We start from the raw sequence: 26,328 nt of genomic DNA, 5'->3' as shown, positions 1-26,328 counted from the left end.
AAAGCAGGACAAGGCTGGAGCACCAGAGAAGAGGTATTTGCCCATACTCTCTTCAGACTGGCCTGCAGCAGCAGACCCAGACAAACAGGGATTTCCTTAGCTCAGCAGTTTGTCCCATTAAATCTGCCAGTGCTCAAATTGCAACAAGGTGAAGACTGATGGGTGTGAAGGGGAGGGAGGGTCATCTTGTCCTCCCTTCCCTGGGCAGCATCTCAAGGACACCTCCGAGTCCCCTGTCCCTCTTCAATTAAACCAGCATTCATTATTGATTTGGTTGAGCCTTAAAATAGCCCTCCCAAGAGTAAGTCCCCAGTAGCCAGCAGGACCACTCTGGGCTCAGGCTCAGACTGCATGGAGCCACAGATGTGTGGAGCAAGGCCTCGGCAGCTGAGCAGTTCTGCTGCTGCCCCAGAGCTCCCCAGGATGGGCTGAGCTCAGTCACCACCCCACAGGACTGGTGACAGCCACTCAGTGCCTTGGTGCAGTAGGAGAGTGAGGGGACAGCCATGACATCCCTCCTGCATGTGTGCCAGGGCTTCTCCATCTCACCTAAGGATGAGAGGAACCCCTCCAGCAGGGCTCTGACCCCAGAAGTAACCCTGGTAAAACTGGTGCAAGAGCAGGTCCATGATGCAGCCTCAGAGACTGACACATGGCACAGACCCCCTGGCTGCTCCCAGGGATGGAACTGAGGGAAACAATCACTTGTGAAGCTCTCTGCCTACAAAGAAGGGTCTCTCTAGGCAGAAGAGGGGAAGCAGGGAGCTCTCTAAAGCTACTTCACCAGACAAGAGAAGGTCACACAACAAACTTACTCTGGAAACTAGCAACAGAGAGATCCCCTGGGCACCATGGGCAGAAGAAAGAAAAGAGAACAAGAGTGCTGTTAGAACAGACAGGCAGCTCCCTGGACAGGGCTCAGCATCCACCTCCATGTGCCACCTGTCCTTCTGTCCCCCATTCCTGAGCAGCTCTCCAGGAACAAAGTGTGGCACAAAGCCTTTTCCACAGCAGAGGGGCATCAGGAATGTATCCACACAAACTCAGAACCCATGAAGATAAAGCTGGGGACACGTTCTTCAGCTCAAGAAAGGCAACTTCTCCCCACATCTTTCTCAGCCACGAAAGAGCTGAGAAACCCCTCAGCTCAGTGACAGTGCTGAGGAGCAAACTGCAGTGCCCAAGGCAGGACCAGCTCTGCCAGGCTTTGAGAGATGCCAGGATAAAACACTCCCTGACTGCAAACTTCCACAGTGCCCTGTCTCCTTGGGCACCCACTCCCTCTCACAGGGCACCTGCTGCTTGGCACAACTGACAGGTCTTCCCCACAGCAGCTGCTCACTGTGCACATGGCAGAGCTTTCTCTCAGGCTAAAACTCAGGTAAGGATGCAGTCCTGGGCCTCTCTCCTCTCCTTTGGAGGGCAGAACCCCTACTTATGATGGATGTAACTCATCATTTGGCATGCCCAAATTACCAGTAGAGAGGCTGGGGATGGCCAGGCTGTAAAAACCAGGCCTGGATATTTGGCCAGGAACACCCTACTTTGGCAGCTATCCCAAGAGCTGGCCTGGCCCACAGGGAAAGCTGCTAAGGAAAAGGCTGGTCCTCCCTCAGCACCCATCACAGCCCTGAGTGCCAATCCCTGCCCCACTCACTCTGCAGGCTGGGGAGGCTGGCATCCTCAGGCTTGGTTTTCAGCAGGTGTGGGAGCCGTGTGTATCTGTACCCAAAGCCACAGCCCTGGCAAAAGAGGTTAGGAGAGATCTTAGAGGCTGAAAAACAGTTTTGCTGCTACTGGACAGTGAAACGTTCAGTGTCCCAGCAGCCCCAGGGGCTGGGAGGGGCAGGGATGCAGGATGCTCACCCGCCACAGCCTGACAAGGATCCAGTTGGTCTGTGCCCAGGGTCGCTGCTCATAGGGAGCCAGGAGGTTCTTCATCATGCAGATCCGCCTGCCAGACAGGGACACAGGTCAGCCCACAGGGTTTGGGGACAGGAGATTGAACAGGACACACAGTAGGACCCATGAAGCTGGGGCAGAGCAAAGCCACTGGTAAAAGGGTGAGAGAAGGCTCCCAAATCAACTCCACCCCCCTGCTGGCAACTCATAGACCCCCAGAGGTGCTTGGCAGCCCTCCTGTTCGCTCACCCAGCCCTGCCACCACCCCAGCCCTGCCCCAGCTCCCCAGGAACAGGCAGGGCAGCACTTACTGCTCTTCTGGGATCCTCTCTACAGCACGCAGCGAGTGGGGGTAGCAGACGTAGCTGGCCAACGCCTGCATCAGCGAGTCCCGGATGTCTGGGGAGGAATGACAAGGGACTAGGCCAGGCACCCAAGGACACACAGCACACCAGGGAGCACCTGAATGCCACTGGCTGGGAGGCAATGGCCCTCATGTAGAGGCACGTTGCCCCTGCTGGCATGGAGAGCATGCTTAGGCTCAAGCAGCTAAGCAGTAAGCCCAGTCTGGATACGCAGGCAGCTGGGACATGAGTCCTGCTCTCAAAAGGGTGTCCTAGGCCATGTATCTACCCTGCAATAAGCAGGGTAAGGACAGTACCCAGCCTCATTTTGAATGTGGAGGCATAAGCACTGAACAGATTCAGCAGACAGATCCCAGCAGAAGCCTGGTCAGCCACTGGCAGTGGCACTGGCCAGACCTGTGACATTATGACCCCAAAAGCACAGGAATGCAGCCTCACCTGTGCCCACAATCCTTGAGTCAGCAAAATGCTTGGCCAGGATGGCAGCAAGGCGCATAAGGGTCTCTTCATAGCCTGCAAGAGAAGGAGGGAGCAGGGTCACAGCAACAGCCTGAGGAGCATCCCTGTGGTCCCAGTGCTCCCGTGGACATGGCACAGGCCATGGAATGAGTTGCTGCTACAGCTAACTGCAGCTTAGTTGTGTGTCCAGTTGTCAAAACAGAGACTTGGGAAGACATTCACTTCCAGAAGAGCAGAGACTGAAATGGCTATTCAGGGAAAGATAAAACCATGCAATGGAGTTGGATGGCAAGGGAGAAATGTCTGGTGCAGAAGAGGCTGAGCAACACAAAGAGCACCCTAGGTCTATGCAGAAAAGCCATGTTCAGCCTGCATGCACAGTAGAAATTGCTACTACTCAAGTCTGCTCTTGCCCAAACAAGAGCACTCCAGCTATGTCCTGTTGGTGGGAACAGAAGCTTTTCTTACCTTCACGGGCTCTGGAAAGCACAGAACTATTTGCTAAGAGCTCAGAGAGGTCATTTAGCCAGGAAAGCACAGAGTGTGCCCAGATGGAATGCAGCTAAACACAGACTCTTGGCATCAAGTGGGTGGTCATCTCCATAGGAACATCTTCAAATCCCAGGGGAATTCAAAAGCAGTCCCAATTTCTGCACTCATGGAACATCCTCTCCCACCCAGAAAACAGAAGGCTGTAGTAGAAATTACTGAGGCAATCACACCTTACAGCACCCCAGCCCATTCCTGATACCTCCTTTGAAACACTATCCATAGTTGCCAGTGATTTTCACCACAGCCAGCCCTGTGACAGCTTCAGACAAGGCATGGGCTCCCTACCTGAGCACAGTGACCACAGCTCACCACCTGCCCCACAGCTCAGACAACACACTGGTGCAGCACATCACAACCAGGAACAGACACAGAGAGGAATATGCCCAACTACCACTTCACCACAAGGACATAGCTTGCTTTAGATCTTATCAGGCCAGAATCAGGAAGCTGTCCCCATCCCCTCACCTGGAAGTTCCTCCATGCTGTTGACAGGGCTGAAGTAGTTTTTGAGTGCACTGTAGCTGTTCATAGCCACGCTGAGGTAGAATTCTGGCATGAAAGCGAAAAGCGAGCCCGTCCTGTCGCCGTGCTCGATGGTGCGGATGCACACGCGCAGCAGCCAGTAGATATCCTGCATCTTCTCCTGCCCAAAAGAACACAATTCCCAGTCAGCTGACAGCTTCTCTTGGGAGAAACAACCACCAGCATCACACTCAGACTTCAGAAACATCCGCATATTGGAGATCTATCTTGCTCAGACTTCTTACTGCTCTAAGTTCAGAGATGGACTATTTGGTCTTTCCATAAAGCCACAGAAGTGGCAGCTGGAAGAAACAATCAGAGATCTCTACACCAAACCTCCAGCACAGAGCATCACTCTCACCAATGTGATGGCTTTGTCTCACCTAGCCTTGCGACCCTCCAAGCACTACTCCTTACCAGGGCATGTGCAACCACACAGGCCTGGCAAACAAACATGTGAGTTTGGACTCCAAGGACACTGCTGAAGGAAAGCAGGCACTAGCACTTTCCAGAAATCCACTGGAAAGAAAGCTGGTCTATTGTAGGGATTAAATGGGAACAGGCTGAAAAGCTCACACCAACTCAGATCTTTGCAATAGGCAGCCACAGCCCTTCAGGTTCTGTGCCAGCCATTCAACCAGATTTACTGTGCTGAGGAACATCAGCCTCTTGCCTCTCTAAACAAAAATCAGAGGGTCCTAAATTAAAAACAGGAAATTTAAGGTCATCTACATAACTTCAAACTATAAAAATGGGCGCCACCAAAGCCATAAAAAGAGGAAATATTATTTCATATCCTGCAATGCCAAGAAATAGCATAAGCAATAGCTACTTGCATAAAAATAGATGGAGATGGGTTACACTTCTAATTTAAAAAATAATTAAAATCAGAGGTGCAGATAAGGCATTTCATTTGCTTAATGGCTTTTCTAAAGTATGTTATTACCATCTTTGGGAGATTTTCATGGGTGTATTCTGTAAATTAGGCTGATCTAGTACACATCAACTAAACTGACTAACACACATCTTCTTCTCAACACTGACCCACATCTCAGCCACAGTGTTACTTTCAAGATAAAAAGCCACTGTGCAGAACAACATTAAATTTGAAAAAGCTGCATTTGGCTTTAAGACTTGATAACCTCAAATGTCATTTCAGGTATTGCCAAGCTAGAAGAAAGTCTACACCAAGAGGATACAAAGACGTAATTAGCCAGTGAGATAAATACAGTGTTGTAATAAAACAAGCTGTAATAAAGTAAGCTGTAATTCCTACAGAGACATTTTGAAGGCAGAATTATGTGCTATAAAACTACGAGTGTCTTTAAGCAGTAGCACTCCCTTTTGTCTAACTTTGAATTCCCCAGAATCAACCAGTAGCTAATCCCCTCAAGGAAGGAGCAGCCTCTGCCATGCTCTGACACCCCAGCACAGAGCAGGACTTTGCCCCTAGACAGAACCAGGCTCCTTCTCTCCAACAGCAGCAGCTGTGATCACACAGATAAGATCCTCCAGCACACACAATTCCCAGAGAAACAGGAGCTGCTGGATGGATGTCTCCACTGGGAAAGAGCAGGGACTTGAGATGACTGTGAGATGGAGCCCTGAAGGCACAGGCACAGTGCAGCCACATTCTGCAAGCTCACTGGGCCCCTGGGGCACATTCCTGCTCTCCCTGTGGGCCATGAAGGCCAGGACAGCAGCACAAGCCACACACAGGGAAGGCTGTAACCTTCAGCCCCAGATGCTGCTGATTCATCAGGAAAGGTGACACTGCAGTCCTGGTTTAGTATGACAAAGGATCATCTAGAGACATTAATAGTGTTTCTGCATGGGCCAGCACAATGATACCTGCAGTGCACCCTGGTGACACCCCTCAGCCTTTCCACAGCAGTCCAGGAAGAAAGGATTATTATTATTTTCTGGCAAGCATAAGCCATGCTAATGCAGCTGGAGAGCTTTTGCCTTGCAATCCTGCTTGGGAGGGAAGGAAGAGATGAGCAAAGAGCTCATGAGTCAGGATCAGCCACTGCACTTCTGCCAGATGTGTTCATAAGAACTCTTCTTCCCCTCCCTGTTTACATCCGGGGACACACAAAAGCCACAAAGAGAGATAGGGCAAGGCAATGGAAGTCAGGAAAAAATCAGCAGAACTGCTCGTGGGAAAGCAGACCAGAGCTTTTATCCTGGAAAATGGTGAACTTGGGGGAAAAGGGACAACCTGTGCAAATAGCCACTGCATTAGTAAATGTGGAATACACTCTCTCCATGGGAACCAAGTGAAAAAGGGGTGAACACCTGAACAAGAACCCCCTTGACTTGGATCCCACAGATTCCAGGAAGAGCTGCAGTAGTGAGATCCCCCTCTGACACAGCATAGCTCAGGGAAATGATTCACAGTAGCCTCTATCCTCTGACATGTCTTGAGAGCTGAATCTCCCTTTGATCTGCACCCTTTTGTCTGCAGTGCCCTAAGGGAAAGGCTACAGCACCACGCACAGCTCAGATCAGACTGGGCTGATCACTATGGGACACTGGGGAACAGGAGAGGGGCTAAGCCTAGAAAGGAGGCTCTGATACACAACAAGGGAAAAAGCAGCCCCAGAGATCATTGACATTGCTTCAACACCAGGAAAATGACACCTGTAACATGTGAGCCAAGCAGCAGAGATGCAGAGGCTCACTGGTCTCCTTTCAGCTGCTCATGTTATGCTCCTGCCCACCTTTGAATAAATGGTGACATTTATCCAAGCGAGGCGCCGGCTCAGGTGGTTGAGCTTCTCAGAGAAGACCTTTTGGCTCTTCAGCAGTTCCTCATGGATGTCTCTCCTCTGAAAAGAGTGCAGAGATGTGAGGGCAGATGTCACTGCCATTTATAGCATTCTTTTTCAGTGCTGAACAAACAATGCAAAAGCATATACCACCTTGGGGCTAGCTGGGGAGTACTGGCAGGGGGAAAGGGGTCAGCAGCCTTCCTGTGGAGGGAGTGGGAATCAGTGCTATAAAAAGCACTTATCAGTCTCAGCTGAAGCCCAAAAGGCCTGATGCAGATGCTGGTACAGCTGGGCAGCAGGACTTCACCCTGCCAGATAGTGAGGCTCTGCCAGAGAAGGAAGCTGGGGATCTGGTAAGAGCTGGGAATCCAGAGACACTTACCCTCTTTGGGCAGCGGCTGATTTTTTCCTCTGTGTCTTTCAGTGCCATGGCATATTCATTCACATCATCTGACACACCAACCATCTGAAAAACAGCAGATTGCAGCAGTAAATAAGGGGTTTTTTCCCCCTAAACATACAAACATGCAACCAGAACCCCAGTGGAGGTTGGCAGAAGGACAGGGCACACACAGTCACTAAATAAGCAGAAAACAGAGTTGGTGTAGAAACATGGACATTGGGGAAATGGAATCCTGCACAGCATGTACCACTTACCTTCCCAAGCTGCTGGTGGACACTGAGGTTGTACATCATCACTATCCCATCCAGGACTTCGAGGAGGGAGTTCTCAGTGATGGGCTGGTCTGGCTCTTCTGGGGGTCTGCCCAGTAAGAGACCATCGTTTCCATGGGTGCCTTCAACTGCAATGCATTCCCAAGACAAGAAAGAAGTTCTTAGCAAGGCATTTTGGCACCTCAGCTTCTGTCTGCTCCTGTCTGAAGCCAAAGCCCTGCTGTGCCTCTGTAACATGGAGCTTCTTCCCAGCCCATGGGATTCACTAGATACCACACTACCACACCATTCTCATCTTGCTGCCTCCATCAGGCTGACCTGTCACATCTATTCAGACTGACCCAAGTCATGCAAATTCCACTTCCTCAAGTCCTGTATGTGCTTCAAAGGCCTGCCTGGTCCACCCAAACAGCAACAGTGCTGCTGCTGCACACATCATCCTCTGGCTGGCCTGTCTTCAGAGCAAGCGTGGCTACAGCTGCCTCTGAACTGCCATCGTGCAAAGTCTCACTGAATTGGGAGGTACCAAGGCAGCATCTCCTTAGACACAGAGGGTGGAAACATCACCAGTGTCATGTTCAGGATGACAAAGGGGTCTTTTGGGTGTCAGCACACGTGGAAACAGGAAGGAGCAATGCTGGCAGTACAGATTGCATTCCTCTGGGCAGCTGGAGGATGCCATTCTGCCAGGGCCCAGCTGTGCCATGGCAGCACGGCAGCAGTACTCACTGTCCTCCCGGGTGCGCTGCTCCGCGCGCAGCGTCAGCACTTTGATCTTCTCCAGGGCTCCAAGGGGCCGCCGCGGGTTCATCAGGCTGACGGCGGCCGTGCTCAGGAACCGGTTGGCCCGGCCCAGGGTGGGGGAGCTGAGCCAGGCAGGCCTGGCAAGAGCTCCACCAATGGCCAGGGCGGCAGAGGGGCGCTGGGACTGGAAGGAAACGAAGGGAGAAACAGTTCCAGCTGTGTTGGGCTGCCTGCTGTTCCTCCCTGGACCCTGCAAGGATGTTGGTATAGATGCACAGTGGCCACTGGAGGATGAGCAGGCAGGGTAGCAAATGGGTAAGTCCTTCCTCCAAGGGCACATGCCAGGCACAAACAGCAGACCTGCACAGCAAGAAGCTGCTCTGTCTACAGCTGCCTTGCACCTTCCCAAATGCAAGCACCAAGAGCTGCCATGGAGGGGAGGCAGCACATTCAGATCAGTGGGTAGTGAGAGAGCAGGGTATAGAAAATTTTGCTGCTCAAACTTGGTGCAGCCAGGACCTCACTGATCTCCAGTGACTCTCATCCAAGTGCAGCTGTTTATCTGGTTGCTCACGGACTGGTTACAGTCCTGATCCAACCCTGCCTTGCTGTAAAGCAAAGCCTTTCTAACCAGAGGCCCAGCTTGCTGCCCCAGCATCAGGGACCCTGTAGGTGAATAACCCAACTCACCTGTGCTGCTGATGTTGCTGATTCCTCATCTTCATCCAGATCATCCATAGTCACTGCCTGCAGCTCTGCAGGGTCGATCAGGATGTTGGCTTTAGCAGCCAGGTCATCTGCACAGAGCACACCAAAGCAGTGATGAATTCAGGAGTCACTCCTCACTTACCATGAGGAAGACTCATCCTCTTTCCTGCTTCTGAGCAGTAGAGAAGCAGCCAGAAAAGTTGGATGCTCTATCAGAACAAGCTCACCTGTCCCAAGCTGCCTTACAAGGAACAGATCTGCCCTTACAAAAAGAACAGAGAGCAGCAGGTGCTGCCCTCCCAGGATCCATTGCTGCTCCTGTTCCTACCACCTACAAATAGGATAACTGAGCAACCAGGAGACAACCACCAGGGCCAAACTGGACTAGTGCAGGAATGGCAGCTCTCTGCCTGAGACCATCTGCATCCATTCAAGCATCCAGCTCTCCAATGCTGTCCCATGATGTGTCCCTAAGTCACCAGGACTGAGACTCACACCCACAGGAAGCCTGTGCTGATGGCTACACTGTACAAAGCCTGAAGAATGTGTTCTTTATCCACAGCTCTTTCTTTACAAATGGCCGGGATACCTTGGTAAGAAACCAGAGGAGATAACGTGGTTCTCAAGCTGAGTAACCTAATCTTGAATAGCCAAGGATCAACACGAGACAGAGAAAATGGTCCTCATCTTGCAAACACACCAGGGAAGGAGAAGGGACATCTGAGCCAAAGGCTAGCACCTTTGGCTCAAAGGTGAGACAAACCAAGTCCAAGGGAATGCCAAAGGGTTTCTAACCCTTGCACAAGGCAGGCTTTGGAAGCCTAGTGCCAGAGGACAGTGCTGCACACAAACACACAGCTGCAGAACATACACAGGGCTGCTCCTCCCTGCCCAGAGTAATGCACCAAGTAAATCCTGGGCATCCTTCACGCCCAGCAGAGCCCAGCTGATGGTCAGTGCTTTGACAGCTCCCAGCCCTTGGCTGTGGTGCAGCAAGAGCACCACACCAGAGGATATTCCCAGACTATTCCCTTCCTCCAACTGCCACATGCCCAATTCAGGGATACAAACAGTAAACTGTTAACTTAAAGGACACTCCACCTAAGAGGTGTGGTGTCTTCTTCAAATTAATTTGAATCTCATTAAAACTCAAGTTTGCTCTCCCTGAATTTAATCAAAATTCATTACCCACAGCTCCCTCCCTGGCATGTCTTGCATGAATTCCATCCAAGACCTGGATTCAGGTATTGGCAATGAGAGCACTTACCTTTCAGAGTCTTCTTAAGATGAGACAAAAGACCTCCAAGTCGCTGAAGGTCAAAATAATCCACCTTCCCATTATAGAAGAGTTGAGGAGGGACATAGGCCTCTAAAACAAAGGAGGAGATTTGGTTTTTTTTCCACAAGTCTCATGCACAGGACGTACAAAGTCATGTAAGGGCTCCTAGAGCAGAACCCAGGACCCACATTTAGGACTAACACATAGGGGCAACTTTTGTTGTAATAAAAGCACAGGCCATTAAGGCAGAGGTGATTTCCACAGTGGAGCAAGTATTAGATCCATGCAGAAAGAGGAGCAAACAATGGCCATCAACGAGACTGCCAGCACTTCCTCCCTCCAGTCACAGTCCCAGGGGTAAACTGGATCATCAGATAACTTGGCAGCTCTCCACCTGGCCACTCCAGCTCTGCCACTTAGTCCCACAGGGATAGTAAGGCACTTACTGAGTCTAGAGAAAAGGTCAGCCTGAAGTAAAAAGAGGGAATACCAGTGGGGTCTAAGAGTGGGAAAGCAACCAGCACTGATTTATTTTCCCCTTACTTCCACAGTTTGGGAACTCCAAAATCAGGAGAATATATTCCCCAAAACTCTGACTAATGGATCACTGAGCTGCCCTTCCACAGACCCACAGTCAATAGTGGACCCTGCTCCAGAGCAGATAGGGGAACAGCAAACAGTAAAGTGTCCTTTTGCAAGTCTCAGATCTGGATGTTGACTGCAATAGATCTGCACAGGAACTTCCCAAGGTGAGATAAGGCTCAAGCACTCATTAGAGACACAACATTTCCAACATCCTGAAAGTACTGCCAAGAGGCAAACCTTGTCCTAACCACAGAAAAGCCTGCACAGCCTCTCCCCCAGGCCTCACCTTCACTGCTCAGGGAAGCTGGGGTCTTGGCTTTGTGGCCATCCCAGAAGTAGCGCAGGGCAGCGATGAGCCGGTGCAGGAAGCACACCATGTACTCTGGTGGGCACAACACAGCCAAGTTCTAGGGCAAGAATGAGAGTCCAGCATCAGGGCAGGTGTGAAAGTGCATCTCTGGCCAAAGGGCTACATGGAGCAGGCAGAAACTTTTGTGTTCTCAGCCTTGCTAGCATTTCTAGCCTACAGGTCTGGCACAGAGCCCAGACCTGATGGTAGGCAGCAGTTTCCACCTCCAGGAAGTCCTGGGACACCTCTGTCACTGGTCTGACAAAGCATGAGGGATAACACACACTCCATCATGAAAGATGAGGATGAACACAGAGATGCAGGTGAAGAAAGGATTTCCTACACAGTGGATGTCTGCCTCCCAAAGCCTCAGGCCAACAGCCTGACCCAGGGCCAGAGGAACAATCCTCACCCAGGCAGTGAGGAAGATGCCAAAGCCAGCAGCCCCACTGTGGCAGAGCACTCCACACCCACACCCCCTGAGGGGCTATAGGAGGATATTCATCTCCCACCTAAGACTTCTCAAGGACCACTTTCCTATAAATCACTGCACAGGACTAACTTGCCTGGTTGCTAGCCTCAGATCTCCCCCTCCTCATTCCCTGTCATATCTAGACCTCAGTGGATCAACTACTGGAAGCAGCATGGCCAGAAGGGCAGAGTTCCCAGCCTGGAGGTGCAGAAAGCCCTCAGACTTGCAGGAAGGCTGGCCCTCTGACTCACCCCTCTGTTGCTGGCGTTTTCCTGAAGAAACTTGCGGAATTTGTTTAGGAAGATGTATCTGGAGGCTTCCCCCTGGCAGAAGAAAAAACAGGTGGTAAATCTAGGATTTACAAAGCACACCACATGAACATATGGTTCATAACACAAAAGACCCACAGAGTGCTTACCCCTCCTCTGTCCTTGTTGTTCAGCAGCAACTTCAGAATCTGAACCTGGAGACCTTCCACCACTAAAAGGGGGACACACATCTGCCATCAGAAAACCAGCACTGGAGAGCAACTACCCCTCTTAACCCCAACTGCAGTACCCTGTCCTGGGGAGAAAGGCTTCCTCCTCAGCACAGGGGGCCCAGGAAGAACCAGTGACAGCAGAAAGATAATCCCACCACTGAGAATTTTTTCCTCCACTACCTAGCAAAAAATTAATCCATAGCTAAATAACAATGCATAGGTTTGCTCCTGTCCCATCATGGGGGGCTGCAGGTATGTGCAGTGGGGTCCCAGCACTCCTAACATGCCATCAGAACAGAGCATGGCTGGCCCCCACCTCTGCACCACAGCCTGTTCCTGGCAGGAACACAGCTGTACTTCACATAATGAATAGGATTTAGAAATCCCCTGGCTACACAAAAGGTGTGGAAACTTGGCAACTTCCCTCCTTCCTCACAAACCTTCAATGCGTTTCTTGAGCCGCTGGCAGCCTCTTTCATACGCCCGACGCCTCAATCTCTCCTCAGCACTCTCCTCCTTCACCTCCTTACTCTCCTTACCCTGGTGGGGGGACAGACACTGATTAGTAGGAGAGCACTGAACAGGGAAAATGTCTTGCCAGAAATTCCCTTGAACAATGCAAAATGGAGAGCAGAAACTCCCTGAAACAATGTGCCAGTGTGTGACTGCAGCTGGCAGGACACCTAAACAGGTCTCCTCCAGCCCTGTAATGAGTAATGGCAGGAGATCTTTTGAGGACACCCCAGTCAATTCCTTAAATACTGTGAAGTTCCCTTCCAAATCCGTTGCCACAGAAAACTGTCCCCCCTCTGCTGTCTGAGCATCACACCTCAAACATACTCTCTAAGGGGACAAAAAAGATGACAGGGGAATGGAAGAGCTCCAGCTCCCAAACTGTAGGACCCACCAGAGACCATCCAACTTCCTCAGCCAGAAGAAGATGCAAATGGCAGGCAACAACATTTCCTCAGCCTCCTGGGTGGAAGTGCCTGTACTCACCTCCTTGGTGAAGCGGTTTGGCCACCACGTGGTGGGAATGAGCTCCTGCAAACCTGCCTCCTCCACTCGCAGAGGGCTCTTGATGTAGAAGAACACAACGGAACGGAGCACGTCGAAGCTGGGCTGGAGTTAAAGCAAGCACAGAAGCTACACTGGGAGAAGGGACAGGGCATGTCCCCAGAGCTGTAGTGACAGACTCCTTTCCAAACTACCACTGCAAGATCCAGAGGCCTCTGGAGAAGCCCCACACAGCTATCACAGCAGCTACCCAAATGCTACCACACAGATGGACTGCTCTGAAAGTGGTTTTGCTCTAGGGATATTGGAGGTCAGTCAGGTAGAAATGAGCTCCTGTGTGTTACTAGGATGTGAACTATACAACATACTCCCTCCCCTCAAAGCATTCATAGGAAATGGTGTCAGGCAGAGGAGACCTGAGTAATGACTTCTCAAGACAGGGTGGTGTCTGCCTCTCTGGACCTACAGGTCCTTGAAGTGTCCTTGGCTGCATTTTTGAGGGAAGGGAAAACTGAGACAGGAGCAGACACAAAGGATACAGAACATTGCTGAGTAGGTATTTCCTAGATTTCTCATGCTTCAAGACTGCAATGGTGAGCCGGAGGTAGTGGATCTAGGAAAACAGGAGAAGCAAAAGTGACTCCATCTGCAGAATATACAACTCTCCAATGGCTACAGTGAGACAAAACTGCCATCTTTGGCTCAAACAACTACAGGATCCAAAACATCATGTACCTTTGGACATGGGGACATAACAGAAGCTGTCTAGTCACAGATTCCTGGGGTTTCAGAAATGCAAACTCACTTGTAATCCCAGGTCTGGGATGATGGGGGAGAACCTGTAAGCCCGCAGCAGGGACATCAGTAGCTGCTTGAGGCACTCATGCACTTCATACTCCTGAGAAAATAAGAAACACATTTAAGAACAACAGCAAGGAGTCAGGAACAGCAATAGCTCCCAGACTGAGATCTTGGAAGGAAGCATTCACTTCTGAACTGAAAAAGCAGGTGCTCTGAACCCACAGTGTCCCTCTGACTGAACAGGAGAGAGTCCAAGCAGAAGTTAGTGACACTGCTTTGGTACAGGGAAACAAGCTTCTGCAGGAAGTCCAACCCAAAAGTCACCTATAAAAAGCCAAAGTCCCAGGCCCTATTTGTTGGGCAGTCACCAGTCTTCTTATTCCCTGACTCTACCCAAGACACAGTGTTGGTAGAACTAACCAGAAGAGAAAGAAGTCAGTCTTGGGTAAATGTAATGAGAGAAGAGCTGTCTGTTTGAATTCAACTCATAGCCAACAGCAGGATGAGAGCCAAATCTTCCACAACACAGAAGCCCCACCAGAGGGTCCAGTTTCACTGCTGAGATGGTGGGCCTGAAGGAGTCATGACATTTTTCTATTAAACTTCTCATGGCAGCTGCCTGGGCCAATGCCCACATCTGTTAACTGTTACCCCAAAGGGCAGACGTGCTGTCTCCAAGCAGATCTCTGGCAGTGACTGGCTCTGTGTAACCACCCAAGCACTCCAGCAGCAGCAGCAGCTTCCCAGCTGCCTCAAACATGTGTCCCAGCGAGGAGTAAGCTCATCCAGCATGGATAGGAAGGGAGGTTGGAGGAGGCTCTTCCCCAGCAGTGCTGGAGATGGTGAGAGTGCACTGCACACTTGTACCCTAGTCTTGCACACTCTGAGCAATCTCTTCAGCACATGGCAGCACTTAAGACCTCCACAGTCAAATACACATTAAAAACAATCAGAAGACTATTCTTATTGATAAACTTGATGTTTCCAGAAACAGGAAGTTATTCACCATCATCAGTTCCTTTAGCAGTAGGAGAAGCTTAGAAATGCCTGGTTAACTCATTGCCAGTGTCTGCATTCAACCCTCAGTGCCTGGGTGTGCAGCAGCAGCCAGATGAGCTAATTGAGAGGGTGGTCTACCACAAAGAAAAAAGAAGAGAAAGACACTGAACACTGCCAGCATTTTGTAAGGAAGGCTCCTGTCCTCAGCACCTCCCAGAGTCTCCCCGGGATCCCCAGGGAGGAACCTGCACCCTAGCAACTCACCTCCATAAGAAGCCACATGAGATCCAGCAGCTGCTGAATAAGGGGATGGGCCTCCACTGCCCCTCCTCGCTCAAGGATGCTCAGCAGGAAGGTCATGAGCACATCTTCCACCAGGTACACCTTGCACTGCAGGCAGAGAGGCAGGTCAACGCTCCACCACGGCACAGTCACTTCCCAGTTAAAAGCTGGACATTATTTTGCCTTGCAAGAGCAGTAACAAGAACTACAGAACCTGGCAATGGGCAGGCAAAACTCACCATAAGAGGGGAGAAATAATTGAAGATGTGAGCTAATGTAATCAGCACTGTGGGTTCTCCCTGAAGCTGCCACATGGATGTGTCTTTCTCCACCAGCTTCCCCTCCTGCAATGACAAACCCAGAAAGACACATGGCTTGGATCCAGCCCAATCCACCTGTAGACCAGCAACTGAATGAACCACATGCCTGGAGCAGCCACTGCTGCTGTCCCATGCCTGACTGTACCAAAAACCTTGATCATGGGAATTCAGAATGCCAAAGAAGCCAGGCCTATTCCTTTGGAAAGCTGTAGTGCAGCCCAAATGTCACTATCAACCACATGCAGGCACTTTGTCAATGTTCTTCTAAAAAAAGGCTCTAGTTTACCTGATAATTTGTAAATGGGAACACCTACAGAGGAGGAGAACTAGCAAAGCAGGCCTTCATTCAAGACCATAGCATATGGCATTCCCTATGCTTTGGGCATAAACAGATCATCCCTCATCCTAGTGGAAAACAGTGTTTCCAGCAAACAGTGCCACAGCCAAAACAATCCTCAAGGCAGACCTGATAGAATTTCATCACATTTCTGAACAGGACACCAGTAAAAAGCTTAGGATATGAACAAACTAATTTCAAGGATGCAAAATCAAATGCAGTTGTGAGCCTGACAAATATCACTTTTTGAATACTGGCAAGGAAACTTCACAGGATTGAGAACAACAAAGCCCAGTATGACTTAAATTAAGTCCTGGAACTACCAGGAAGGCCATTTTGCAAGCCAGAGAGCTCTAGGGACACACACATGCCCCATGCAAGCATTTAGACTCTCGGGTGTATGGAAACATCTGAGCTGGCAGCATGTGCCAGGCAGAGCAGAACCACATTTCCCAGCATGGTGCCCCTCAATCCACCCTGTGATGCCAGCCTACCGTCACATCTATTCCAATATGGATCACATTCTTCAAGTAGCCCAGCAGCTTCCGAGCCTTCACCAGGTCTGCCACAGGAGGATCTTGCAAGGGCCGGTAACCTTCCACTGGATAAGTAGGGAAGTGTTAAGGGAAAATGCAATTTGATCCTTTTGGGGCTTCTTTTGTCTGAAGAAAAGACTCTGACTGCTTTACTTGGTACCCAGCTCCAGTTCAAACCATAGTGCCTTCTACAGAGATGATAAGCCACAAGCTCTTATCTCCACTTCCTCCATACTGCAAGCAGAAAGTCTTTCACTTCTGCTTGGTGTGAAATACTTTTTTCATCAAAAAGACCTACTGGAGCTCCCACTACAGCCATCAACAGGCACAGCCAGGACTGCTCTGACAGGAGCTCCAGGCTTCAGCATTCACACATCAACAGGCAACACTAATACTATGTCAGAAGTCCCATATGGCTGGGAGGTAAAAGAGATGGGTGACCAAAAGGCTCAGCAGCACATCAGCATTAGGGTTTCCAAAACTGCCGAGTGAGAATTTTGCAGGATCTGAGTGTCTGGGAGCAGGCAGCCCCCAGTTGTAGCAGCAGAGCTGAAAACAACTCTCATTTCAGAAACTTTTGTTTGTGTCCTGGCGTTCTGCTTCAGCTGAGGAGGTATTTGGCTCTTCTGTCCCTGACTCAGCTCTGCACACAAGTGCTGACAGCAGAAAGTGAACTGCAGTCAGGTGTGTATATTCTACAGCCTCCAAAGATGGTGTCAGGATAGGCTCTTCCCCCTTCAGACCTCCTCTCCCCACACCTAAAGGATATCGGAGTGGACGGCTTCCGAAGTTAAAAGCAACAGACTCTTTGAAGGAGAGGCTGATGGCAGGGAAATAAGCCATTCCAGCACCCCTTGTGATGTTATCAAAGGCAGTTCCCAGAGATATGCCATTCCTGAAAGAAGGAAAACCCACAAGGTTTTAGTCACAGCAGGAGGCTGGGCAATACAGATATCACCTTGCCAACATGGACATGCCAGTCAGTCATGCCTCCTGTCATTCTTAACCTGGCACACATGCAAATGTCACAGCTCTGCTGAGTGACAGCCACGGGAAGCACAGGGTCACTCCCATTTTCATATGAGCCTGGGAAGGCACTGGGATCTACACAACATGCACAGCCCACTCAGCTTCAAGGGCAACCCAAATCTGTGAGATAACTAAAGCAGCAGGACATTTTAAAGCATATTATTTTTTGGGCTCATCTATTTGGTGTTGGTGGCAATCAAGGATAATGCTTTCAATCTACTCCTTCATAAAAGATGATACCAATCATCTAACAGTTCTTAATTGCAACTGACTTGTTGCAGGCCAGGGCTAGAGAACAATTCTCATTGTGCATGGGAGCTGGAAACTGGAGATTTATCAACCTTTTCACAGCTCCTTGTGAATTTAGGACAGGCAAGGTCTACAGTGACTACAAAAGAAATTAATTAAAGCCAAGTGTGGCATTAAGTACCACAAGAGATGCCTTTCCCTCTAAAATCCTGGCAAACTTCACAAAGATTTTGTAGCTTGAACATCTTCCTGCCAAATGTTTTCAACTGAACTGAACTGAGACCCAACAACCCATTCAGATGGTTTCTGAACACAAGACAGAAAACCAAAGGCCAGAACTACCAAGGAACATAAAGGGGAGAAAGCAGAAATGGGGCTCAGCAATCTGCTGAGCAGTGAGGTAACCTTTCTGTTATACACATACAGACATAAACAGAGCAGGGAATGGGGCAAAGATGCTTACAAGCAGAAAGCAATGGTGCCTTCATCAAGGTCTATCAGACAGCTGACGATGTCTCCTGCTGCCCAGGACTGCAGGAAAGGAAGACAAGAGGTTAAACATATATTTCCAGGGTTTTCTCACATCACAAGAAAGACTGCAACCCAACCAATCCCTTGTGATTCAGGGTTAAGAAGAGAGAGTTCCTTCTCCCAGCAGCTCACATCATTTTCAGGCACTTCTAAAGCCCGATTGGGATCTTTTTTCCCCTCTGGCACTAGGAATGTACATTTATCCCAAGAGTGCACCATGCTCTGATGTACTACAGGGAAGCAGAGCCTTCCAGGGATCAACAGCAGCACTAGGCTGGGAATCATTCTGCTGGGGCTGCTAAACAAAGCACTGAGACAGCATGTCCAGCACCCCTAAAGCACAGACAAGTGCTGGCACACAGACTGAAGCAGGGAGAAAGGCTTGAGGGCACTTCACAAGGCCCAGTAGAATTCAGTGAGCAGGAGTCACCTGCTTTCTGCTCCTTCCTCTCCATCCCACTCCTGGGGGACAGCTACTCACTTTGCCATAGTTTGTAGTGGTCACGTTCCACTTGCGCACCCTGTTTCCATCATAGGCATACGAATCTGGCGTGTCCCCAACGCCCTCCTGCACCAAAGCATGAAAGAGGACACTCAGACCAGGCCAGGCATAGAGGATTCCTCTCATTGCAAGAGAACCTTTAAGGGGCAGACCAGTAGACAGGGAGAGCAGCTGACAGCACACATGCTCTGACTGGGAAAAATCCTCACTCTAGGAATGAATCCAGTGGCCTGTGATCTTTGGTTCAGAGAAATGCACCACTCCCTGCTAATTTTTGGGTCAGAAGAGGAGTACTGGCATGCAACACTTCTCATTTCTATCAAAGCAGCCCCCTGGGATGTCCATCACTTCCCCTCTCACATACTGCAGAGTGACAAGTTAGTGAAATTCTGCAGCTGACATCCCTTTCCAGCACCAAACATCCCACCCAGACGAAACAACATCTCACCCTCCCCTGGGCAAAAAAAGCCCTGTAGCACCAGGTGCTGAGGCCCATCCCAAGGGACAGGCTGCCAGCACAGCAGACACACACACTTTCTGGGGAAGATACCAGCTGAAAGTCAATATGTAGAAGTTCTACGTGCAGCAAGAGCACATCAACACACCCAGCACAGCCTTTCTCACTGAGCACCATTCTGTGGACACAGACCAGAGAGTCTCGTAAAGACTCTTAAAATAGCAGGTCTGGCATTTTATGTGTGTGTATGGCATTTCTGGTGTGAATGCCAGCAGCAATGCAATGCTCTACACCGACCAAAAAAGCAGTGGAGGAGCATCCCCCAGCATAGCTATACTACCTCCTGATTAAATCTGCAGTTGAGAGTGCACCAGCCAATCTGCATGAGTCCCTGGGAGGAGATGAGCACCTCATAAATCCATTTCCCTGAAAGAAAAAGAGAAAGAGGTGCCACACAGTGAATTCTTGTCCCCTGGCTTGTTGTTAGAGAAGCTGAACCTGACACTGCTCCCACAGAAATAGATGTGGCACACAAAGGAGGCTCAGGACATCCCCAGGATTCCCCTCCTACCCCTTCACTCTGGCATCACACAATCCCCCATCCTTCTCATTCCCTGGAAAAGTTCAGTGAATGAACTGGGGAAGAGGGTGCTCAAGATCTGGAACATATTCAAGATTTCCTGAGCTATCCAGCTGTCTAACACCCCATATACCCCTCCCAGGGTCTTTTCTCAAAGCAGCACTGGTTTATCTCCTTACCTTTATATACACATGTTGTGGCCCTGATGGACCCAAAGTTACTGTGGCCAATCACCTGGACCAACAAACAAAAGATATTTTAATGTCAGGCAAAAAGAGAGGCTTGTTCAGTCCTTCCCACTCCCTCTGTCCTAGCGCTCAAAACCAAACCAAGATGGAGTGCTATTCACAAGGACAGTATAGGGACAAGAAGGGACATCTTCCCCACCCCAGCAGCTATACTTGGAGCCAACTGGCCCCCGGGAATCATTCAGGTCCTTCCCACAGCTCATCTGCACTTGATAAACCCCAGTGAAGCACCCAGCATGGCAGCAGTACAAGGACAACATGTTGACAGACAGGTTCCCAGTGAATTGGCACAGAAGTGTATACAAAAGTGGTTATGATATGGGAAAGATAAATGAATGCTGGACAAGTTAGAACAAAACTACAGATCCAAGGTGTTCAGACCAAAAGCTAGGATTGGCAGGTAACATGCTGCCTAGAAATTGAGCCATGTTAAATCCTGACTCTTGCTATCTTGGGACAGACCATGAAGAGGAAATGAAAGTAGGAACAAGGAATTCACAGACAAGCCAGTCCAATCCACTCTGTGGGTCAATTCTAGGTACAGCCAAAGTAATCTACAGCAGGTAGTTAAAGGGAAAGGGGAGACCAGGGCAGTCTGATTTGTTAGAGGCTAAAAAGCAGGCATAGATTAAGGAGGGAAGCAGCTCAAGAGCAGGGGATGTGCTTGCTCAGTGAAGGGGTGAAAGGAGTGCAGAAATTACAGAAGTAGGAAAGAGTTAAATTCCAGTGGATTTTTTTCAGCTGACTGAACATCAGGGGAACTCAGCTAAGGAGCAAGCAGCTAATTAGTGGAAACAAAGGAGAAAGGAAAACCTCAGCTTCAGCCTCTTTCTAGCCTTTTAAGAAGACCAGAAGGAAGGAAGAGGCAGCCTGCTGGAGGGAGGGACAGGAAAGCTGGCTGCTTAGTCAAGTGAGCCCCAGGGCCAGGATAGTCCTTTCACTTCCTCACAGCCCCACTCAGACCTTGCTGACACTCAGACACTGCTAGACTTTTTCCCAGGAGAGCTCATTTCCTCCAGGATCCTGCAGCTTTCAGGGCAAACTCCATTTACACACGCTACAAAGCCACTGACAGGGATCCACTACAAAGAACAAACCAAGAAGCCCCAAGTGCTTTTAGTCCCACAAAACCATGTTCTGCTGTGTCCAGCAACACACTCACCCCAAGTAAGTCATCATCGACCAGCAGGAGCCCCTCAAAGCCGCTCGTGTGGTCCAAAACCACAGTGGAGGGACCGAGCCGGCCCTCTGCCACCTGATCTGAAACAAGAGTTGCAGAAAACCTGTTGGGGAGAGCTGTGCAGGATTTAACAGTTCACCCTCTGGGTACCTCTAGCCAGACTGCAACAGCACCTGGATTCTGCTACAAGGGAGGAAGATTGTGATAGTGTTGCCTATGTTAGACCCTGAGAAATTCAGAAAAGAAGAGAGATTTAAAATAAAGTCTTCACAGCGACTCAGGCCACATTAAGTTTTCCACATCGTCTGAAAATTTTACTTTGACAAAATTCAAAGGCTAAATTCTGTGCCAAATGTTTAGCTAACATGTCACACTTCGATTGCAGCCAGCAAGAAAAATTCGGCTTTCTAGGAGGGGAGCAAGGTTGTATCTTGCCACATCCTGATTAATTCAGAGAAAAGAACACAGGGTACAGCCCCAGGCCCAAAGTGAATACCTGCAGTGGAAACCAGCATGTAGTAATTGTCAACAAGCTTCTGCATCTCTTACTGATAATAGCACTGCACACTCCTGGTCAAAGCAATGGCTCTGCATATCATTATCAGTAAAATACCCCCAAAACTGCTTTTCCAGACATTTTAGCCCGGAAATCTGCCTTCATCTGCAAACAAACCTGCTGCAAGGCTGGCTGCTGAGCCCCTCACAGGCAGGATTTAAAAGCACAATAAATTATAGCACAGGGAGGCACAACAGCACTCACTCAGGGAAATGCCTTTCATGATACAGCTTGTCCTTCCCAATTAAGCAGCACAAGCAAGAAGCACAAATTGGACAGGCAGTATCTCCTACCTCTGCTCTCTTCAGAGCCATTCTCCTCTGCCAGCAATCGCTCAAGGTGCTCCTGCAGGTTCTGGAACGTCAGGTGCTTCCTAGGGAATAAACACACAGGACCTCTTACAAAAAACTTTGTCTTCAATATTTCAAGAGAGAGACGTGAGACATGAAGTTCTGTTGATCTTTTTCATGTCATGAATCTAAGGAATTTGTTGCCCATTGTGTTGGGACAATGAATGAAGGAAGGACCAAACACAGCACAAACAAGCCAAGTAGTTAAGAAAGAATCTTATAGTCTTCAGTCTGCTCAGGAGTGCTTTGTGGCAGTAAGAAAACATGGTACAAGGCAGCAAGAAACCAGCTGTACTACCAATAACTATGGACACGACTTTGCTGCAGTCAGCATCATACAAACATGGCCTAAGTCAGGATTCGTTTTTTCCCCAAAGTATTTTGTAATACAAAAGAAGAGAGAGGACCACAGCAGCAGCTGTAGCAGTTCAGACAAAGGTCAGGCTAGTCCAGTATCCTCTCTCTGTGAAAACAGCTAAAACCATTTTGTTTTCCTACTGAAAATTCTCTCATGCATCCCCTTTGGGCCACTATTCTAGAGAACTTATTGCCCCTTCCTTGGTTCTCTCCTTTCAAGGATAGTTTACTTAGCTGATCCTTGCACAAGAGCCTCCTTTTATTGTGAGAACCACTAGTTGTTCCTATCCTTGCTTCCCACTTCCAAAGCCATCTGGGAAACAACTTCTCACTTCTCCAGGACTAGGGATTTCCCTCTCACCCTAATGGTGAGAGGCACTGTGAAAGCCTGATGGATGTGAAGATGCACAGAAGTGAAATCAAAGAATCAGCTTTGGTTGGCATGAGAAGGGAGGCTTCAGCTAAGCTGCTTAATCAGCACTGGCATGAAGGAGGAATTGTGGAAGTAGAGTGGAAGAGCATGAGACAGGCAGAGAGATGTCTGCAGTGAGCTCCTCTATAAAGAATTCAGGCCTCTGAAGGCAAGATGTCATACCATAAAAGTTGTTCTCATATGGCAAATGCTATTTCCAAGACCTCTTTGATTGCTATTGGGCTTTCTACCAAGTAGCCACAACCAGGGAAAAAGGGTGGAAGGCAGGAAAAAAGAGAGACCAGTCCAAGAAACTATCAGTTCTGTGCATTCAAGTCATTAATCACCAGACAAAGGAATCAGAAATATTGAAACCCAAAAAGCTCAGGCGGATGGAGTGTTCCAAGGCTTTCTGGCAGCAGAGCTTGTGGTAAAGTAACATGACCCACTTTGCCTCCCCCGCACCATCACCCCAGCTCACCAAGAGCCAGAGGGCCAAGAACTATTTATAGCAGCTCTGAGCTCACGTTGGAGCTGGCAGTCCTAAGTATAGCCCGTGGAATGTGACCCCAGCCATGCTGCAGCACTGCCAACCAGCAGGAGCCACAGCCCTGCCTCACTCTGCCACACTCCTACCTGCCCTCAACCTGTCTGACTTGCCTCTGGCAAAAGAGATGCAAGAGGAATTCTTTTCATCCAACACTACAAGTTTCTGGAATTAAAAGGTGAAGGAGAACTGAAAATAAATAGGAAAAAAGCAGTCACTAAAGAGGAATTTTGTGTTTCTCTTCCTTTGGTGACTCCTAATAAAAGTACCAGCAGTTCCACAGCCTGGAAAATGTATGGTATTGCATGGATCAGTAACAGTATTGCCTTTATGTTACAGGACACTATTTTTAATTCCTGCACCTGACACATGTTCATTTTGCACTTCCTTACAAGCAAAGGGGGAACAGGAACAATCAGGTGAATGCCTACTTATTTCAAAAATGTTGCCTAGTGTGCTGGTATATGGGATTTTTCATGCAAAAAAAGAGTCCTTCCTCACAAGCCCTGCAGTTTGAAAAAGCTGCTAAAAGACCTCAGAGTTGTTTCTGTAACATGGAGCTGCTGTGTTTTCAACAAAGATCACTGTGTGGCACTAAAAGATCTTTCCTTTCACACAGTGCTGTTTATCTGGAGGTGGCATCGCTTGCCACCTGGGCAGTGAGAAGTCTGATACCTGTAAGCAGCTGCAGGCTGGTTCCCATCAGCACTGGTAAAGACTCGATGCAGATAATCATTCAGCAGCCTGCTGTTCACAATCCCTTGGGAGAAACAGAAAGGAAATAAGCTCAGAGAGTCTGGGGTAAACTCAAACATGAATTTCATACACAAGCAAGAAGCTCATAACTATGGATAAATTATGTTCATGTTTGCTGATCAACACAATGGAAAATGCAGCTTCAGCAGTCATTCATCACCTTACTGTCCTCACTAGCAGAACCAGAGTCCAGCATTATTGGGTGCATCCCCCAAAAAAAAACTCTTTCCAATTTGAGCTGCTCTGCCATAGCAACTGGGAGCCTACAAATCTCTACACACAGGTGGAAGTGCATCTTCAGGAATCCTGCTGTGCTACTTCCTGCTGTGCTAAAGTAACTCCAAAAGCTGAAAGTAGGAATCCAATTTCATTTAAAAAAAAATCTTAACACTACTGCAATTCCTGATGTCCTATTCATATTCAGGATGTCTTTTAACCACATAAAAGATGCTGAGATGGAAAGGCTGCAGGAGCAGCTCACCTCATGTAACCCAGAACCCTCTTTAATGATGTGTGCCTCACCTTCACTAAACAACCCTTAGTGTCACACTGATGCAGCATTCCTTGCTTCTGAGTGCAACAGTGCCCTCAAATGCCAGATTTGTGGTCTCATAAGCACACTTGTGCTGGATTGGTGATGCCAAGAAAAAAATCAGACTGCCTGGCAGGTAGCAGAATTTCCCAGAAAAGGATTCATTTGAGAATTTGACAAGCTGTTCATCCTGGAAGGGGAACTCCCTAAATCAGATGAGTCTCAAATCAGATGGCAGGCAGGCAACAAAACATTCTCCAGCCTTATGAAACAGGGCTGTGTGCTGAAGAAAAGGCTCTGTGACCTGAGTTTCTGGAGTCATTAGTACTGCAGGAATGTCCCATCCAAAATCTCATCTCACTTTGAGGATTTACTCAGTTTCAGCCCCCCTACAACTCACACTGCCAAGGTGACTGCAATTGGAAGGCAGCTGATCTCAAGCAAGGCAAGGGATGCTCCCTGGATCCACAGTGCTCCTGTTTTCACAAGGCATGTACAGGACCCTACCTGTGACCTTGGACTTCTCTGGCTCAGTGCTCAGCCTGTAATTCTTCCTTGAGAAAGCAGTCCCAGCACCTCTCGACGTCATTCTTCACAGGCACCACTTCCAGAGCAGACATAAGATGGGCAGATGCCTAGAACAAAACCTTCTGGGGAGGATGCTGCCTTTAGACTTCTCCCTTTCTTGGAGGTTGGTTTACCTGAATTAAACAACAGGGATAAGCCAAAAAATAGCCACAGTCCTTGTATGTCCTAATGACATTACACAAGAGCCCCAAACCAACTAACTGCAGACCCTGCTCTCAGTCCCACTGTTGTCCAAAACCTTCCCAAAGCAGACAAACCATTAAGCCACACCCCAGACAGCCACACAAACCCCACTCCAAACAAAGGCACAGGCACAACCGAGCCAGAAACCTTCACAGCAAGCCTGGGCCAGAAGCACTGGGCCAGCACAGGGCCACCACCACTGCCAGACTCTGCTGAGACTGGGAACCGCGCCGCACTGCTGCTCACGTCCTGACAAACACTTCTGCCCTTCTCTCCTGCCCTGTATTCTTTAGGACAGCAACTTGTGCCTGGTTAGTCTTCTGTTTAGCAGGTGTTTAGATTATTCCACCACCCAAAGCAAAGAGAGAGGAAAAAGGAATGAGACAAATGCAGATGGACTGGACTACAATAGAATATCACTGACTACAAAGCGAAAGACCCAGCTGTCAGAGTCACAGGGACAAAAGCAGACACAGGTAATACACAATAGTGTTTACAAGTGAAAATCCACCACGAGACTACACATTCAGGAACCTTCCTGGTATCACTAGAATGCTATCAGAGCTGACGTGCCAGGACAAAAAGAATACATTCAAGTGGCTGGTTCCTTCCAGCTTCCAAATGTTAGGCTATACCCCTCTCCTGCTTCCAGCTGCCCCAATAGCCAACCCTCACTCGAAGACTCTCCCTGGACATCCATCTGTCAAAGCACTTTATGACACACAGAGCACCAGGAAGATGCAACAGGAGCAAAGGCTGCAGGAATTAAATGCTTGTTGGCAATCTCATGCAGAGCAGAAACTAAGGTGAACCCAAGAAAAGTTAGTGACTCCAGAAAAGGAGTGCCAAGTGACGCAAGTGCCACAGCGACACAAAATCACATGAGCTTCAGCTATACATGGGAAAGGATTTCCTAAAACCCCTTTCCTCAGGACCACCCCAGCACTCAGCAATGGAGCAACACTGCCTGGCCTCCCTCCTGCAGCACTGCTGAGCAAAACAGCGGGAACAAAGCAAAAACCAGCCTGGATCAAAGGCCCTGAATGATGCGTCAGGAACTCAAAACAAGAGATAAAACAATCACGAGAAACTCATCGTTTACTACCAAAGCA

General features: G+C 49.1%; 1 protein-coding gene across 4 annotated transcripts in view; it reads right to left on the bottom strand.

The window, feature by feature from the left end:
* RNF123 (ring finger protein 123) overlaps positions 1–26,328 on the bottom strand; it is a 47,943-nt gene that overhangs the window by 20,497 nt on the left and 1,118 nt on the right. For all 4 annotated transcript variants that reach the window (XM_064432258.1, XM_064432259.1, XM_064432261.1 and 1 more), the window contains exons 2-31: positions 24,953–25,146; positions 23,833–23,917; positions 21,785–21,864; positions 20,918–21,015; positions 19,687–19,741; positions 19,268–19,353; positions 18,450–18,536; positions 17,901–17,968; positions 16,929–17,054; positions 16,118–16,232; positions 15,206–15,310; positions 14,949–15,074; positions 13,690–13,782; positions 13,424–13,497; positions 12,867–12,984; positions 12,308–12,407; positions 11,805–11,866; positions 11,638–11,709; positions 10,852–10,972; positions 9,969–10,070; positions 8,684–8,790; positions 7,979–8,177; positions 7,232–7,377; positions 6,957–7,040; positions 6,524–6,631; positions 3,744–3,921; positions 2,706–2,780; positions 2,214–2,301; positions 1,867–1,954; positions 1,658–1,742 (exon numbers count right to left, since the gene is read on the bottom strand). In XM_064432258.1, coding sequence (XP_064288328.1) covers positions 1,658–1,742; positions 1,867–1,954; positions 2,214–2,301; positions 2,706–2,780; positions 3,744–3,921; positions 6,524–6,631; positions 6,957–7,040; positions 7,232–7,377; positions 7,979–8,177; positions 8,684–8,790; positions 9,969–10,070; positions 10,852–10,972; positions 11,638–11,709; positions 11,805–11,866; positions 12,308–12,407; positions 12,867–12,984; positions 13,424–13,497; positions 13,690–13,782; positions 14,949–15,074; positions 15,206–15,310; positions 16,118–16,232; positions 16,929–17,054; positions 17,901–17,968; positions 18,450–18,536; positions 19,268–19,353; positions 19,687–19,741; positions 20,918–21,015; positions 21,785–21,864; positions 23,833–23,917; positions 24,953–25,034 — 3,013 coding nt within the window. In that variant the 5' untranslated portion in view covers positions 25,035–25,146. The remainder of the gene's footprint in view (positions 1–1,657; positions 1,743–1,866; positions 1,955–2,213; positions 2,302–2,705; positions 2,781–3,743; positions 3,922–6,523; positions 6,632–6,956; positions 7,041–7,231; positions 7,378–7,978; positions 8,178–8,683; positions 8,791–9,968; positions 10,071–10,851; positions 10,973–11,637; positions 11,710–11,804; positions 11,867–12,307; positions 12,408–12,866; positions 12,985–13,423; positions 13,498–13,689; positions 13,783–14,948; positions 15,075–15,205; positions 15,311–16,117; positions 16,233–16,928; positions 17,055–17,900; positions 17,969–18,449; positions 18,537–19,267; positions 19,354–19,686; positions 19,742–20,917; positions 21,016–21,784; positions 21,865–23,832; positions 23,918–24,952; positions 25,147–26,328) is intronic.

This window comes from Passer domesticus, chromosome 9, assembly GCF_036417665.1.
Source record: "Passer domesticus isolate bPasDom1 chromosome 9, bPasDom1.hap1, whole genome shotgun sequence".
Taxonomy (NCBI): domain Eukaryota; kingdom Metazoa; phylum Chordata; class Aves; order Passeriformes; family Passeridae; genus Passer; species Passer domesticus.
The sequence above is the reverse complement of the archived record's forward strand: the minus strand, read 5'-3'. Positions and strand labels throughout refer to the sequence as shown.